Source organism: Suncus etruscus, chromosome 5 (assembly GCF_024139225.1).
Source record: "Suncus etruscus isolate mSunEtr1 chromosome 5, mSunEtr1.pri.cur, whole genome shotgun sequence".
NCBI lineage: Eukaryota > Metazoa > Chordata > Mammalia > Eulipotyphla > Soricidae > Suncus > Suncus etruscus.
In genome coordinates, this window is record NC_064852.1 from 109,499,914 (window position 1) to 109,515,772 (window position 15,859).

Here is a 15,859-nt window from a genome sequence, read left to right on the forward strand (position 1 = left end):
GTGTGCTCCACAGTCTGGTGCTTTCTAAGTGTGGGGTTAGGTCATGGGCTTCACTCAGAGCAATCTACCTGGTTACTTGCAGGAATTCGTCCCCAGCTGTTATATATGAAAGCATACGGGACCCAACATCCAGCCATGTTCTCTTTGGGTTTTATGTGGACTTCATCCTTCTCTCTGACTCTGAGAAGCACCTGAACGGGGCATATGCTCCTTCTGGCTATCACCCCCCTTTCCAGCTCACAGGCATGCTATTAGGGATGTGCAAAGCTGGGTCTGACCCCCCCCCCATATACATACACGTACAGCACCCATTATCCTTGCTGGGATTGGTGATTGGGCCCAGGCTGCCAGATAGTTACCATGAAACCTCCCTCTTCTGCAGTGTCTTGGGACAAATTACAGACTTGTCTGTCCTGGGTCTCCCCTGGGCTGCACATACTTTCCCTCCTCCTGCTTCCATGGTCCCTGCCAGGCCCATCTAGTGCTGGGGGCTAGAGTCTGGCACAGATGGGTGACAAGAAGGACATGTATCCAGGCATTGTTCCCCATGGTTTGTCTGTGTCTGCTGGAGCTGTCCTGCTCAGTCAGTCATGCCATGCTCTCAGAAATCTGGCAGTGGGCAGCACTGGGATGCATGGCCCTTGTGCCAGTTTGCAGCAGAGCGAAAGTGCTGGTCTCACTCAGGTTTATCTGAATGAATCCCTCACTTCCAGATGTGAGAAAGCATTTTTCTCTATGGTGGGATTTCACCCTGCCTGTTGATGTCCCGAGGCTGTTATGGGCTTTTAAGCTCAAAGTGTGGAGGGGGGTATCGACCACACGGTGCCTGAGGTGCCAGGGTCAGCTCCCCTACAAGGTTGCAAACCAGAGATCCAGGCAGTCCTCACACGAGCTTCCTTCTCCAGGGCTGTGGTCTCCCGGCCTCTGCTTTCTGGGCCCTCATGATAACTCCACTGCAGCTACTCGAACGATCTCCCACCTGCCCGGTGGTACAAAGTGAAGATTTCAGGGTCCACAATATCCAGCCAGTGAAAGGCATTTGCCTTACAGCTGACCTTAGTCCCATCTCCATGTACCATCGAGTGTAGCCCAAACACTCCACCCTCCAAAATTCAGTCTTCAAAGTAGTTTTTTCTGAATCCGCACCAGTGTTATTTGCTAGTTGTTGGTGCACATGGTCCATCCCTCTTGGGTCTTGACTGTTTCCTGTTACCTTTTGTGTGTCTGTCAGCAGTGGACACTCTGCCATCACATCTTATAATGGTGGTTTGTGTGAGCTGAGGCTGTTGACCTCCACATCTGGGTTTGTTCTCACTGTTGTGAACATCAGAGCAAGGCACATTGTATACAGGGCTCACTTCTTCATACACTCAGTTTGTGCATTCCCTCACGTGATTTGGACAGTCAAGCAGATATTCTTGTCTATTGTGTGTGCAGTGACTCCCTGGGTTCTGTTTTCTGAAAAATTCTATCCTGGAAGTACTTAAAAGTCGTGAAGATGGTTCTTTAAGATTTCTCCTTAGAGTTCACAATAAGATAAATGAAACAAGTGGGTTTCCTAATTGGTGTTGTTACTGTTGAATATTTCTTGCTTGGCCACAGCAAATAAACCTTTCTTTGGGTATTCCTTTGGTTGCCGCTTGAAAAATCGGGCCCTTCACAACTCTGGTGCCAGTTGCCCTTCCCATCTGTGGCTCTGAGCCCAGTGCAGAAAACCTGCAAGGAACCAGCCATTCCTGTGGTAGGCGCCACTGCCCACACTTCTTTGGCGACCTCAGAAACTTGCTTCATTTTTGGCAGCTTCGTTCAAAGGACTTGGATTATTTTAATTTTCTTTCCTGGTTTAAATTGCCTGTGGCTTAAAAAGGTAAGAAGAAAGCACAGTTTTATCACAAGGCCTAGAGTTTTTTGTTCCTGTGACCCAGAAACACTGACTCCAGTAAGTCCATATGTACCTGGCATGTCGCTGGGGAAGGCAGGGCAGGAGCCTGCCAGAAGCTTTCATTGAGGCTGCTTTGTATCTAGGGCAAGAAGATGTTGAACAGGTTCGAGCAGCTGGAGATTTGACCAGGCTAGGCACACTTAGCTATTCCCCACATGGTAGTCAGGCAGTCATCCCTGAGACATGTCATTTGCCAGCTTGGGCCAGGCCCTCCATCCTGGAAAACAGAATCAGGGGTGGGTACAATAGGTTTTTGGGGGACCTGAATGGCTCTTGCGACGATCTCTGTTGTTTTTATAGGCTTCGGCCACAGTTGCCATTCCCAAGGAACACCATCGCTTTGTCATTGGCAAAAATGGAGAGAAACTGCAAGACTTGGAGCTGAAAACTGCAACCAAAATCCAGATACCACGCCCAGATGATACCAGTAACCAGATCCGGATCACCGGCACCAAGGAGGGCATTGACAAGGCTCGCCACGAAGTCCTGCTCATCTCTGCTGAGCAGGTGGGATCCACAGCCAGGGCCCGCCCGCCTACAACACGGGATCAGCCCAGGCTGTGCTCACGAAGGGCCCTCTCCTCCAGGACAAACGTGCAGTGGAGAGGCTGGAGGTGGAGAAGGCCTTCCACCCCTTCATCGCGGGGCCGTACAACCGCCTCGTGGGTGAGATCATGCAGGAGACAGGCACACGCATCAACATCCCCCCACCAGGCGTCAACCGCACTGAAATCGTCTTCACAGGCGAGAAGGAGCAGTTGGCTCAGGCTGTGGCTCGCATCAAGAAGATTTATGAAGAGAAGGTACAGATGGGGTACATGATAGGCTGGGGTGGTCCCTGGTGAGCTCGTCAGGCCCCTCATCCCTTCTCTGCCCCACAACTTTGGCCTCCCTCTTCCCTTGCTGACACAGGAGGGCCAGGCTGGGCCCTGTGTAAGGTAGCGGCACTCGGATGGCCCCCTGCTCCCCCAACCCTCACTGTCCAACTTGACCCTTCATCTAGGGACCCAAACAAAGCTGTTATCATGAGCCTGGGTCTCTTACTCCCACCTAACACACCTGCTCTACACCACTTAGAAAAAGAAAACCACGACCATCGCAGTAGAGGTGAAGAAATCACAGCACAAGTATGTTATCGGACCCAAAGGCAATTCCCTGCAGGAGATCCTGGAGAGGACGGGCGTGTCAGTGGAGATCCCACCCTCAGACAGCGCCTCGGAGACTGTCATTCTCCGGGGTGAGCCTGAGAAGCTAGGGCAGGCACTAACAGAAGTCTATGCCAAGGTGAGGGTGCTTCTTGTGCATGTTGGCACCATCATACTGGATGGTTCGTGGGCTCCATAGCTCAGCTATCTGCTTCTTGCTCCCAGGCCAACAGCTTCACTGTCTCCTGCATCTCTGCCCCTGCCTGGCTTCACCGCTTTATCATCGGCAAGAAAGGGCAGAACCTGGCCAAAATCACACAGCAGATGCCAAAGGTACAGTCCCAGGCAGTCTGGATCCCATTTTCAATCAATGTGACTTTGTTTATTTACCCTAGTGCTGCTTTGGAGAATTTCTAAACTCACTGCTATTGAGACGACTTCCCCATATGCATGAGAAGAGATCATAGTGATTGTTTAGAGCACATCCTGGAGCTGGAGAGATAGGAAGGACTGAGGCCCATTTCTGCCTCGGAGTCTACTGACCCCCATCTGGCCCCCTGAGCACAGCCAGGTTTGGCCCAAAACACCATCACCATCACCACCACCATCCAGAAAATTTTATCTTTTGGTCTTAGAGACAATGCATATGTTACATGTGTACATTTCAAAGAGTAAAACTTATGTACAACTACCCCTTTTTGCGGGGGTCACACCCAGTCTAGCTCAGGGATTATTCCTGTCTCTGCACTTGGGTCACTTCTGACCAGGGAACCATATGGGGTTCCAGCCCCACAAACAGTTATTAATGGCCCATTTGATCCTATGCCTCTGAGCCTAGAGTTTTCGTTTCATGGGGAGACAGGAACTTGCATGAACTCAGATGTGACAGTAGTGACTGAAGGCTCAGACTCCCTGTCTGATGCTTGCCTGATGGTCAGGCCAGGCCAGAGCTCGCTCGTGGCTCCCCTCTCTGTTCTTCACGTTTCTGGCAAAGGCAAAGTCAGGTACCCTGGCCAGTACCATGGTGATGGGTTGGATGCTGGGACCTCACTGCTCAAGTGTTCTTTCCCCATATCTTCGGGTAGGTTCACATCGAGTTCACGGAGGGTGAGGACAAGATCACGCTGGAAGGCCCCACCGAGGATGTGAATGTGGCCCAGGAGCAGATCGAAGCGATGGTCAAAGATCTGGTGGGTATCTAGTGCTGGGCAAAAGTGGATCTAGGCAGCTGGGGGGTGGGGCTCATGCTTAGGCCCTGTGCTCTGCAGATCAATCGGATGGACTACGTGGAGATCAACATCGACCACAAGTTCCACAGACACCTCATTGGCAAGAGCGGAGCCAACAGTGAGTGAGGTGGAAGAACTGGGGCAGGCAGGCCTGGCACGGGCATGGTGCCCACTCTGGGGGCACCTTTTCTCTGTTGTGTCCCATTGCTGGCTTGTGTCATGAGGCATGTGAGGCAGGGCTATTGTCTGTTGGCTCGAGTGCCTGAGCCTGACAGGACCCCACTTGATATGGGGTCCCTCCCTTGTCTGGGAGGCCTTGCTGAATTCTGCCTGTGCCGTCCTATGGCGAGGACTGAGAATTGCCACGCAGCAGCTGCCCTAGCACATGGAGGTCCCAGTCCACTGTAGTTCTGTCTTGGCTTTGGTCAACAGTCATCTTGTGATTGGGGTGGTCAGAGCTGGGCCACTGCAGGATGCTGACAGTACAGGAATGGAGCATGGCTTCCTAGGCTGGGCTGTTCCTAGTTCTGGTGTCTGGGTTCCTGGACAGGCCGTCTCTGACTCCCTCTGTCTGGTGCCAGGCTCCCAGGCCCCACGCTGTATGGAGGCTGGGAAGAGACCCAGCTCACATATGGGTGTGTGTTTTCTTGGGGCTCCGCTTCTGTCATCACTTGGATGGTGTTGCTTCCGGTTGTCAGACATGAGAAAGGTCCTTCCCATACTCACCTGAGAGGATTCGCATCCACCCCAGACATGGCCCCTGGGGCTGCCTCAGCCTCAGCTTTCAGGGAGACATGGCCTTAGAGAGTAGAGTCCCCAGTGTCGTGCCCAAAGGCTGGGCCCCACCTAAAGGTGCCGCTGCCTTCTCTCAGTCAACAGAATCAAAGACCAGTACAAGGTGTCTGTGCGCATCCCCCCTGACAGCGAGAAGAGCAGCCTGGTGCGCATCGAGGGCGACCCCCAGGGTGTGCAGCAGGCCAAGCGGGAGCTGCTGGAGCTGGCCTCGCGCATGGTGAGCCGTCTGGGCCAAGAGTTGGGGCTCAGGAGTCAGGTTAGGGGCTGCCTTATGCATGGTGAGCCAGCTGGGTCAGGGATTGTGGTTCAGGGGTCAGGGGTGGCCTCGCACATGGTAAGCCAATCAGCTCAGAGCTCAGGGCTGCTCTTGGCAGGACACAGGTCAGTGGCCTTTGGTCCTCTTCGGACTTGCATGACCCCCTCCCCCCACAGGAGGCTCCTAGCAATGTGTACGGGGTCAGGAACCCTGGCTGCTTTTCACCTGCAGGCCCGGCCGGGACTTGGGGCTGCTTTGTGTTATTGACCACAAACACTCCTGTCTTTGGTGTCCCTTCCTCTTCCTCAGCCCTACCTTATAGACTCTGCCTGTCCTGAGCTCCTTTTTCTGCATGCTGCACACTGGTGTGATTCAGTAGCAAGAATCACTGGGCACGTTCTGTTGGTGGCTCATCCCTGTGTTCCTGCCCCTCTATGTGGTGCTAGGCTCCCCAGAGCTCTTGGCCCAATCAGAACCTCGGGTTGGGACAGCTTCAGGGCCATGTTGAAGTGAAATCTTTCCCTGCCACCCTGCTGGAGGGACACTCCATGCCCAAACACTCAGGAGCTCAAGATATTTTTTTTTTAATTGTCTCTGAGCACTATTACAAATAATGCCTTTTTTTCTTAAAATGCATAGATGAGGGGGGCCAAAGAGATAGCATGGAGGGAGCGCATTTGCCTTGCATGCAGAAGGATGGTGGTTCAAATCCCAGCATCCCATATGGTCCCCATGCCAGCCAGGAGCAATTTCTGAGCGTAGAGCCAGGAGTAACCCCTTAATGCTGCCTGGTGTGACCCAAAAATCAAAAAAATAAAACAAAACAGGGCCCGGAGAGATAGCACAGCGGCGTTTGCCTTGCAAGCAGCCGATCCAGGACCAAAGGTGGTTGGTTCGAATCCCGGTGTCCCATATGGTCCCCCGTGCCTGCCAGGAGCTATTTCTGAGCAGACAGCCAGGAGTAACCCCTGAGCACCGCCGGGTGTGGCCCAAAAACCAAAAAAAAACAAAAAAAACAAAAAACAAAACCATAGATGAGGAAGACTATTCTGCGTCTTTCTCTGACTTATTTCACTAAGCATAATAGATTCCACGTACGTCCATGTATAAGGAAATGTCATGACTCTACTTATTATCCAGGTCTGCACAGCATCCTCTGTGTCAGCTGCTCATGCAGGGCCAGTGTCGCCTCCCCTAGTGTTGGGTGAGGCCTTTCTCGGTATAGCACCTTTACTCCTTTCCACAGCAGGTTTAAAGTCGCAGGATAATGACATCGAAGTTCACAGGCCGTCAGTTGAAGTTTTAGGAGTCAGCTTTATTTCACAGCTCTAACCACCTTGTGCATTTTCTTTTTTCTCTTTTTGGTTTTTGGGTCAAACTCGGCAGCACTCTGGGGTTACTCCTGGCTCAATGCTCAGAAATCACTCCTGGCAGGCTCAGGGGACCATATGGGATGCCGGGATTCGAACCACCGGACCTTCTGCATGAGAGGCAAACGCCTTACCTCCGTGTTATCTCTCCGGCCCCACCATGTGTATTTTCTCACATGGTTTCTATGCTAAGCTTTTCAAGCAGCCTCTTCTCTGCTACTCTCCATGATTCCTTGCTGCCTTTCTTTCTGCCTCCCCTTCCCCCCAGGCAACACCTTTCTTCCAAACCACAGACCTCTCCCAGGCTTGGGTGGGTCTGACCATCCAGGTGATTTTAACATAGGGCATTGGGGGAGGGGTAATCTCACACAAACCCACTCACTGGCCATCTCATCTCTGTAGGAGAATGAGCGCACCAAGGATCTAATCATTGAACAGAGATTTCATCGCACAATCATTGGGCAGAAGGGTGAACGGATTCGTGAGATTCGTGACAAATTCCCAGAGGTGAGGGACCTCTCAACTCTGACCTGGGCCCACCAGCAGGGACTGGACTGCATGCGACCCATGTCCCTCTTCTGGCGGTTCCTTCTAGGTCATGATCAACTTTCCAGACCCAGCACAGAAAAGTGACATTGTCCAGCTCAGGGGGCCGAAGAACGAGGTGGAAAAGTGCACAAAGTACATGCAGAAGATGGTGGCGGACCTGGTAGGTCGGGGTGGCTCACGTGGCTCTGAGGGGGACCTGCTGTCTTGCCAGCAAGGCTGTGCCCAACCAACTGGCTGATGTTCTTGCTATAGCCATGGGCATCCTGTTCTGCTGTGTGGGTGCCAGCTTGCCGTCCTCGCTGACCGCGCCCCTTTGTTCTGCAGGTAGAGAACAGCTATTCCATCTCCGTTCCCATCTTCAAGCAGTTCCACAAGAATATTATTGGGAAGGGAGGCGCAAACATTAAAAAGGTGCTTCTCCGCTGGCTTCCAGCCACCAGCCCTGAACTGGGTACCCTCCTACGACGTCAGCTCCTCCTTGACCCTTCATGGCTCCTTTCTTTGGTTTTTAGATCCGCGAAGAGAGTAACACCAAAATCGACCTTCCAGCTGAGAACAGCAACTCTGAGACCATTGTCATCACTGGCAAGAGGGCCAATTGCGAGGCTGCCCGGAGCCGCATCCTGTCCATCCAAAAAGACTTGGTAACGCAGACAGAGCTGGGCTCCCTCCCTCCCCAAGTGCTGGCGTTTGGTTTGGGGGCTCGGCAAGAACTGGAGGCCCCTTGTTTCCAGGCTCAAGATGGTGACCTGGTTCTGTCAGTTTGTGCCATGAGATGAGAGTCTGAGGGTCTTGTGTGTAGCCATGGTGGTTCTGCTGACCTCGGCCACTGTGGCCTCTGCATTCCCACATCCTTCACAGGCTCCCCTAGAACTGCCTCGGTCCCTTCCCTCATCGAGCTTGCCCTGTTTGTGCATGGTTAACATCCTTCTTGCTCCCAGTGGCTGCTTTCCTTTTTTTTTTTTTTTTTTTTTTTTTTTTTTTTTTTTTTTGTGGTTTTTGGGTCACACCCGGCAGTGCTCAGGGGTTATTTCTGGCTCCAAGCTCAGAAATTGCTCCTGGCAGGCACAGGGGACCATATGGAGCACCGGGATTCGAACCGATGACCTCCTGCATGAAAGGCAAACGCCTTACCTCCATGCTATCTCTCCGGCCCCAGCTGCTTTCCTTTTTATCTTGGGCACCCGTGACTTTGCTCAGAGCCTCTTCCTAGTTGCATGGTCAGGGCCAAATGTGCCGGACAAGGGACTGGGGTTGGCAGCTGTAGACCAGTGCTTCACCCCTGCCCCTCTTCCAGCCCCTCCTGATGTTGGGCTGATTCTCAGTAGCCTGTCAAGTGCGTAAGTGATAAACTGTGGGTTGTGTAGCTGTATATTTGGTCACCAATGCCTGCGGTAGCTACGTCTCCTAATGGATTTGCACGAGTTTGCTTCCTAGGCTCTTCTGCTGGCTGCTTGTATTCTCCAGGGACTGGCCACGGCCTCCCCACACAAGCCTCCACATTTTATGCAGCCATCATCCCTCAGTTTTCTCCGCAAAGCCCCCATGTGTCCTGCTGTGCCCTGGCATCTTGATGGGGTCCAGTGCCCCCACGAGGATCTGTGTGCTCTGTACTCCCAGACTTAACCAGGGCAAGTGCCCTCAGTGTCCTGCAGAGTTGAGTCTAGTCCTAATAGTGCCTACTTGGACCCCTCCTGAGCTCACTGGGCAGGATTTGGGTCTGTGTACCTTCAGCTCCTCTGCCCTATGGTTCTTGGATGGGTTTCTGGGCGGGATTCCTAGCCTCCCTGTCCTAGGCTGCTTCCCTGCCCATGCACTTGCCCTGAGCTTCTGCTCTGCCCCAGGCCAACATCGCTGAACTGGAGGTGTCCATTCCCGCACGGCTGCACAACTCTCTCATTGGCACCAAGGGCCGCCTCATCCGTTCCATCATGGAAGAGTGTGGCGGAGTACACATCCACTTCCCTGTGGAGGGCTCCGGTAGTGACACGGTCGTCATCAGGGGCCCCGCATCTGACGTGGAGAAGGCCAAGAGGCAGCTGCTACACCTGGCGGAAGAGAAGGTGGGCCTCAAACCCATCCTCTGGCATGGGGATGGAAGACCACCCCTCCCCACCCAAGCACCCCAAGAAGCTGCCTCTGCCTAATCTGTACCCATGTCAGGGGCCCAGGCGGGTCTGACTGCCTGCATGTCCAGTGAAGGTCTCAGGCTTCATCAGTGACTGGTCCCTTGCACAGATGAGGTTGTAGCTGCCTCCACAGGTTTTTTGCTCCTTAGTATGTGTTAGCCTCTTTCTATGAATTCTGGCTTTTAATGAGCTTTTTTTAGTGTGTGGCTGACAAAACTAGTCACATATTGTCTGTTCAAGCGCTGTGAGTAATACTCTTATGGGCTGGAGAAAGACAGGACATCAGGGAGGGCATTTGCCTTGCACGGGGCTTACCCCACATAGTCCCCCAGCACTGCCAGGAGTGTTCCCTGAGCACAGCCATTCATAACAAACCCTGAGAGCCACCTGGTGTGACCCAGAAACAAAATGAAAAGATGCTTTCCGTTTTTCTATCCCATCATTGAGCATTCAGAGGGATTTTCACTTCTGTATATTGGCCACCTTTCATGCATCATGCCTGAGTCCGCCTGTTCTGTGGATTTTGTGTTTTGGGGCAATGCCTGGCGGTACTCAGGGATCACTCCTGGTGGTGCTCCGGAGACCATCTGGGATGCCGGAGATTGAATCCGGTTGACTGCATGCAAGGCAAGCACTTTACCCAGCCCCTGTGTTCTGTGAATTCTTGTCTGTGTAGTGTAGTGCACCCCGGGAGGACAGTGGTTTTTGTTTTGTTTTTGGAGGGAGCCGGCTATGAGCTGTGATGCCTCCAACCAGCACACAGACAAATCCACTCAGGCCTGTTTCCTGTGACTCACAGGAAAGGTGTCAGTGGGCAGGCCCTGTGTGAAAGGACCCCAGGTTGTGCTGCTGAGTCGCCCGCACATCAGCCTCCTGTGCGGGAATGGGCCTTGCAGGCAGGGTGGCAGCTGTAGAAAACCCCGTGGCTGGGTGTGGGCTGGGCCATTCACTGCACCTCTGGACATGGTCAGGAGGACTGGGTCTCGTCTTGTTGGACTTTGTGTGCTGGACATGGCTTGGATTTTGTTTGGCCACACCCAACAGTGCTCAGGGCTGACTTCTAGCTCTGCATTCAGGCATTACAGGGGACTCAGTGGGATGCAGGAGTTTGCACTTGAATTTGCTGAATGAAAGGCCAGCACCCTCCCTACTACCCCAGGCTCCTTCCCAAATACATCAGTGTATGTCGCAAATTTACCCGTTCCAGCTTCCATATGCCTCCTGGTAGCATGTGTGTCCAGACCTGCCCTCGACCACACTACTGCTGTGTGTCCCAGCACAGGGAGGGCAGAGGCATCAGCTACTGTGGGAGAGCCCCAGCCACTCATACAGACTCTCCGACAACCATAGTCCGGGCAGTGAGTTGCCAGGCAGATGCGTGCCTTGGTCCTGGCAAGGTGCTTCTTTGCAGCAGCTGCACAGCCTCATCCTCTCGGTCCTCTTCCTGCTGGCTTGGGGGCGGGCAGCGGGCAGGGGCCCAGCCAACACGTGAGGTGCCTGTCTGCAGCAAACCAAGAGCTTCACCGTCGACATCCGGGCCAAGCCAGAGTACCACAAGTTCCTCATCGGCAAGGGTGGCGGCAAGATCCGCAAAGTGCGGGATAGCACAGGCGCCCGCATCATCTTCCCTACGGCCGAGGACAAGGACCAGGACCTCATCACCATCGTGGGCAAGGAGGAAGCTGTCCGGGAGGCCCAGAAGGAGCTAGAGGCGCTGATCCAGAACCTGGTGGGTGCCTGCCCCAGGGCTCTTGCCCTGCTGCCCCAACTCCTGATCCCCTGATCCCCTGACCTCCTGCCCCCTGACCTCAACTGCCCCAGGACAATGTGGTAGAGGACTCCATGCTGGTGGACCCCAAGCACCACCGCCACTTCGTCATCCGGAGAGGCCAGGTGCTCCGGGAGATCGCGGACGAGTACGGTGGGGTGATGGTGAGCTTCCCACGCTCAGGCACCCAGAGCGACAAGGTCACCCTCAAGGGCGCCAAGGATTGTGTGGAAGCGGCCAAGAAGCGCATCCAGGAGATCATCGAGGACCTGGTGGGTGTCACCACTACTTCCGCACAGCTCTATCTGTCATGCCCCTCCTTGGGTGGGGGCTCATTTGGGGATCTGATGGTCTTGAGTCTTGCATGTGTCATGTCTGCTGGGCCTCGTGACTTCTTCCTACTTCTGTCTCCTTCAGGAAGCCCAGGTGACCTTGGAGTGTGCCATTCCCCAGAGGTTCCACCGCTCTGTCATGGGCCCCAAAGGGTGCAGAATCCAGCAGATCACACGGGACTATAATGTGCAGATTAAGTTCCCAGACAGAGAGGAAAACCCAGGTGGGTCTGTAGTGACTCAACACGGAGACAGCCCCATGAGTGGGTGTCCGGTCTGGAGGCCCAGGACCATTTCTCGGTTCTCCCAGCCTGTGGATTGTGAAGGTTGAACACAGAACTGGTTGTCCCACCTACCAAAGACCCCAATGTGCTGTGCATTGTGAGGCCCAAGTGGAGCAGTTCTCAGCCATGCTAGTTGAGACAGCTAGTTGAGTCTGTGGAACTAGTCATCCAGCCCAAGTTGGATTGTCGGTCACATTGCTGGCTCAGCCGGGTCCTGAGACGGGTGTTTGTCTGGGCAACCACTTCCTACCACTCCTGGCACAGGCTGCTGCCAGCAGGGCTGAGGATAGCCCTGCTCCTCCCCAGCTCCGGCTCTGGGTGGGAAGAAGGGTAAGCTGAGCCATCTTGGGCAGCGCTTAGCAGCCCCTGGTCTCCACAGTGCCCAGCATGGAGCCAGCCATCCAGGAGAACGGTGATGATACCGGGGGTGGACGAGAAGCCAGAGAGGCCGAGCCTGGCTCTCCCCGGCGCTGTGACGTCATCCTCATCTCCGGGCGCAAAGAAAAGTGTGAGGCTGCCAAGGAAGCTCTTGAGGTGTGCATGGATCTGCAGGTGGTTTGCAAGAGGGTGTGGGGGCTTGTCACTGGCAGGCCAGGTTGTCTGCAGTGAGCGGATCCGGTGTCAAGTGGAGGTGGCAGGTTGTCAGGGCCAGTTCCAGGTTGTCATCTCTGACACCTTTCTGTGCTTAAGTATAGACTCGGGCAGGCACTGAACTTGGCTCTGCCACACTTTGATTCGGTCTAGCCAGGCTAGAAGGTTCCCACAAGCGCTTGGAGCCATGAGGCTTACCCCATGACACGCTCTGAAGCTCACAGTCAGTCCCTGCTCTCGGGCCTGACTGCATCCTTCTGCAGGCGCTGGTTCCTGTCACCATCGAAGTGGAGGTACCCTTTGACCTCCACCGGTACATCATTGGGCAGAAGGGCAGCGGGATCCGGAAGATGATGGACGAGTTTGAGGTACAGTGCAGGGGGCATGGCCTTGCCAGGTAGAGGTAGCAGCAGCAGGCAGGACCCATGAACTAGGCTGTGCACCCCCACAGGTGAACATCCACGTGCCAGCACCTGAGCTACAGTCGGACAGTGTTGCCATCACTGGCCTCGCCGCCCATTTGGACCGGGCCAAGGCGGGGCTGCTGGAGCGCGTGAAGGAGCTGCAGGCTGAGCAGGAAGACCGGGTGAGAGCAGCACCCTGTGGGGTAGGGCAGGCGGGGCTGGTCAGACACCCCCACCCCAGGTCCCTGAGCATAGCCAGGTATGGTCCCAAAGCATCAGAACTGAGGAGTTGGCAGCATAGCGCCCACCTCCCCTGGGCTGGAGACTACACAGGGCAGCGGATGGGTGAGGCTAGCATACCTCATAGTGCAGGATAAGTACTGTTGCTGATGTGCAGTACCTGCTGCCACCCTTTTGACCTGCTTCTGCCCCAGCCCTGAAAGCCCCTAATGCTCCATCTCACCTCCTCTTATCCCTGTTACTCAAGCCAGGAGCCCAGCTGTTCCCACAGGACTGGCCTGGGCCTTTTTGAGTTTCTCTCAGGCTGTGAGAGGAGACACAGCACTAGTCTCGTTGCCTGAGGAGTGACACCCACCTTTTTGAGGTGGGGGCTACAACCAGCATGGCTCGGGCCTCCCTTCTGACTGCACTCAAGGCAGGAATCACCCCAGGCAGTTCTCAGGGAACCTAATGGGAATGCCAGGAATTTTAGCCCAAGTTAAGTCTGCAAAGCCAGACCCTCTCCATCGTGCTGTCTCTCTGGCCCCAACATGTACCTTCTGAGACCACCTGGAGTGGGCAACAGGGCCCAAGCATCTTTGCACTCATCTCATCTTGTCCACCTGTAGGCTCTGAGGAGTTTCAAGCTGAGTGTCACTGTAGACCCCAAGTACCACCCCAAGATCATAGGCCGGAAGGGGGCAGTGATCACACAAATTCGCCTGGAGCATGATGTGAACATCCAGTTTCCTGACAAGGACGATGGGAGCCAGGTAAGGCCAAGTCAGGTGGACACAGGCAGGATCCAGAGTAGCACAGTTGCTGCGGGCCTTACTCTCTTCCTGGGGCCACCAGTGTCAGGGGACTGGACTATTTGAACCACCCCCGAGCTATAGAATTGTGGTCCCACTCACAGTTCGACCAGGGCTCCCACCACCTGCTCTGGTGCTCTCCTCACACATATGTCCCCTTTCCAGCCATCCACTCTTGTCCCCCTGGCATTTCCTGACACTCATTCTCCTGCTCGTCTCACCCCCACTCTCACAGCCCCAGGACCAGATCACCATCACAGGCTATGAGAAGAACACAGAGGCTGCCCGAGAAGCCATCCTGAAGATTGTGGGTGAGCTCGAGCAGATGGTCTCTGAGGACGTGCAGCTGGACCACCGTGTTCATGCCCGCATCATCGGGGCACGTGGCAAGGCCATCCGCAAGATCATGGATGAGTTCAAGGTGACACCAGTCCTTCCTGCACGCAGGGGTTCCCCCTACCCCCGCTTCCCTGGGCAACAGCTGGCTACATCCTGGCCTCCTGGTGAGCCAGGGCAAGTGGCCTACTGTAGCATGTGATGCTTCCCAGGTGGACATCCGCTTCCCCCAGAGTGGTGCCCCGGACCCCAATTGCGTCACCGTGACGGGGCTCCCAGAAAACGTGGAGGAGGCCATTGACCACATCCTCAACCTGGAGGAGGAATATGTGAGTAGGAGTGCCTGGGTAGGGGACTGGGGAGGCCAGACCATGTCGACAGCTGCCCTCACTCACCCACATGTTCTCATCACAGCTGGCAGATGTGGTGGACAGTGAGGCTCTGCAGGTGTACCTGAAGCCCCCGGCTCACGAGGAGTCCAAGGCACCCTCCAAGGGCTTTGTGGTGCGAGACGCCCCCTGGACCGCCAGCAACAGCGAGAAGGTCAACTGGCGGCTGCCCTGGGTGGAGGCTGGGCTGGGCTGGGAGCCCCTCTGACCTGTGCCCTCCCAACCCCCGCCCACAGGCTCCGGACATGAGCAGCTCAGAGGAATTCCCCAGCTTTGGGGCTCAGGTGGCTCCCAAGACCCTGCCCTGGGGCCCCAAGCGATAATGATTAGAATGTGGACCTCTCAGCCTGCTGACCCAGCCCCACACCACAGCGGCCGTCGCAGCGATCCAACCCAGCGGCTGCCCCCCGAAAATTGTTGAAGCCCCTCCCCGAGGTCTCACAGTGACGCCACCTGGCTCAGGGCTGGCACTGGCTGTGAACACTAATGGGCCCGGCCATGCCACCATGCACACGCCCTCTCGGTCCACCCAGCATGTCTGCCAGGCCTGCCTCCATACCACACGGGGGCGCCGCAGCTGTGGTCCAGTCCACTTCCTGTGTCATGACCTCAGGAAATAAATTTCCTTGACTTTATGAAAAGCCAAAACGTTTCCCTCTTCCTTTCCCGCTCCTATCCCTCCTGCCTGTCACTCAGGGCCGCCTCCCATGGGATACCGTAGCACCTTCGGCTGCTGAAGCCCCTGCTCAGCCCTGGCCGGGGCTGGGGGCCGCCATACCCCATGGGAGCACTGGACTGGAGCAAAGACCAGAGGACCAAGGGCTCGGTCCATGCACCCGCAGGTGGTGCCACAACCCCAGGCTGGTGTGACCTAAGAAGCAGCAGGCAGGGGAGGACCCCAGGAGAGGCGAGGGCCATCGTTCTCCAGGGCCCCTTGCTCCCTGCTTTCCTGCTCACCTCAGCGCCTCATGCTACCTGCCTTTCTACCTCAGCCATGGCTGCTCCAGCCTCGGGGGTATCCATGAAACCCAGAGCAGCAGAGGACTGGCCTGGGTGCACAGGGGGCAGCAGTGCTGGGCCTATGGCCTGGGCGGCTCTGGGCCCTCCCTGGCAGCTGGGTGAAGGCACATGTTGAAGGGGAAGTGGCCCCTGGGGGTGAGGCCTGGTAGGGTTGTGGGGCCTCTGCCCTGCCCCCATCAGAGAAGCTGAGGCTGATCCTGCCCATCAGGCACATTCACCCTTGGACTCGATTTTGTCCTGTCCCATCCCACCCACCCCCACACACACATACACAAACTTAGTTCCTCCA

At 55.3% G+C, this 15,859-nt stretch overlaps 1 protein-coding gene across 3 annotated transcripts in view; it reads left to right on the forward strand.

The window, feature by feature from the left end:
- HDLBP (high density lipoprotein binding protein) overlaps positions 1 to 15,198 on the forward strand; it is a 47,244-nt gene extending 32,046 nt beyond the window's left edge. For all 3 annotated transcript variants that reach the window (XM_049773380.1, XM_049773381.1, XM_049773382.1), the window contains 23 exons: positions 2,243 to 2,449; positions 2,530 to 2,745; positions 3,020 to 3,226; positions 3,313 to 3,420; positions 4,173 to 4,277; positions 4,356 to 4,434; positions 5,189 to 5,328; positions 7,140 to 7,244; positions 7,333 to 7,446; positions 7,611 to 7,697; positions 7,799 to 7,930; positions 9,131 to 9,349; positions 10,923 to 11,144; positions 11,237 to 11,455; positions 11,601 to 11,739; positions 12,179 to 12,333; positions 12,654 to 12,758; positions 12,842 to 12,976; positions 13,643 to 13,786; positions 14,061 to 14,246; positions 14,374 to 14,490; positions 14,576 to 14,704; positions 14,787 to 15,198. In XM_049773380.1, coding sequence (XP_049629337.1) covers positions 2,243 to 2,449; positions 2,530 to 2,745; positions 3,020 to 3,226; positions 3,313 to 3,420; positions 4,173 to 4,277; positions 4,356 to 4,434; positions 5,189 to 5,328; positions 7,140 to 7,244; positions 7,333 to 7,446; positions 7,611 to 7,697; positions 7,799 to 7,930; positions 9,131 to 9,349; positions 10,923 to 11,144; positions 11,237 to 11,455; positions 11,601 to 11,739; positions 12,179 to 12,333; positions 12,654 to 12,758; positions 12,842 to 12,976; positions 13,643 to 13,786; positions 14,061 to 14,246; positions 14,374 to 14,490; positions 14,576 to 14,704; positions 14,787 to 14,873 — 3,357 coding nt within the window. In that variant the 3' untranslated portion in view covers positions 14,874 to 15,198. The remainder of the gene's footprint in view (positions 1 to 2,242; positions 2,450 to 2,529; positions 2,746 to 3,019; positions 3,227 to 3,312; positions 3,421 to 4,172; positions 4,278 to 4,355; positions 4,435 to 5,188; positions 5,329 to 7,139; positions 7,245 to 7,332; positions 7,447 to 7,610; positions 7,698 to 7,798; positions 7,931 to 9,130; positions 9,350 to 10,922; positions 11,145 to 11,236; positions 11,456 to 11,600; positions 11,740 to 12,178; positions 12,334 to 12,653; positions 12,759 to 12,841; positions 12,977 to 13,642; positions 13,787 to 14,060; positions 14,247 to 14,373; positions 14,491 to 14,575; positions 14,705 to 14,786) is intronic.
- Positions 15,199 to 15,859: the final 661 nt, after the last annotated feature.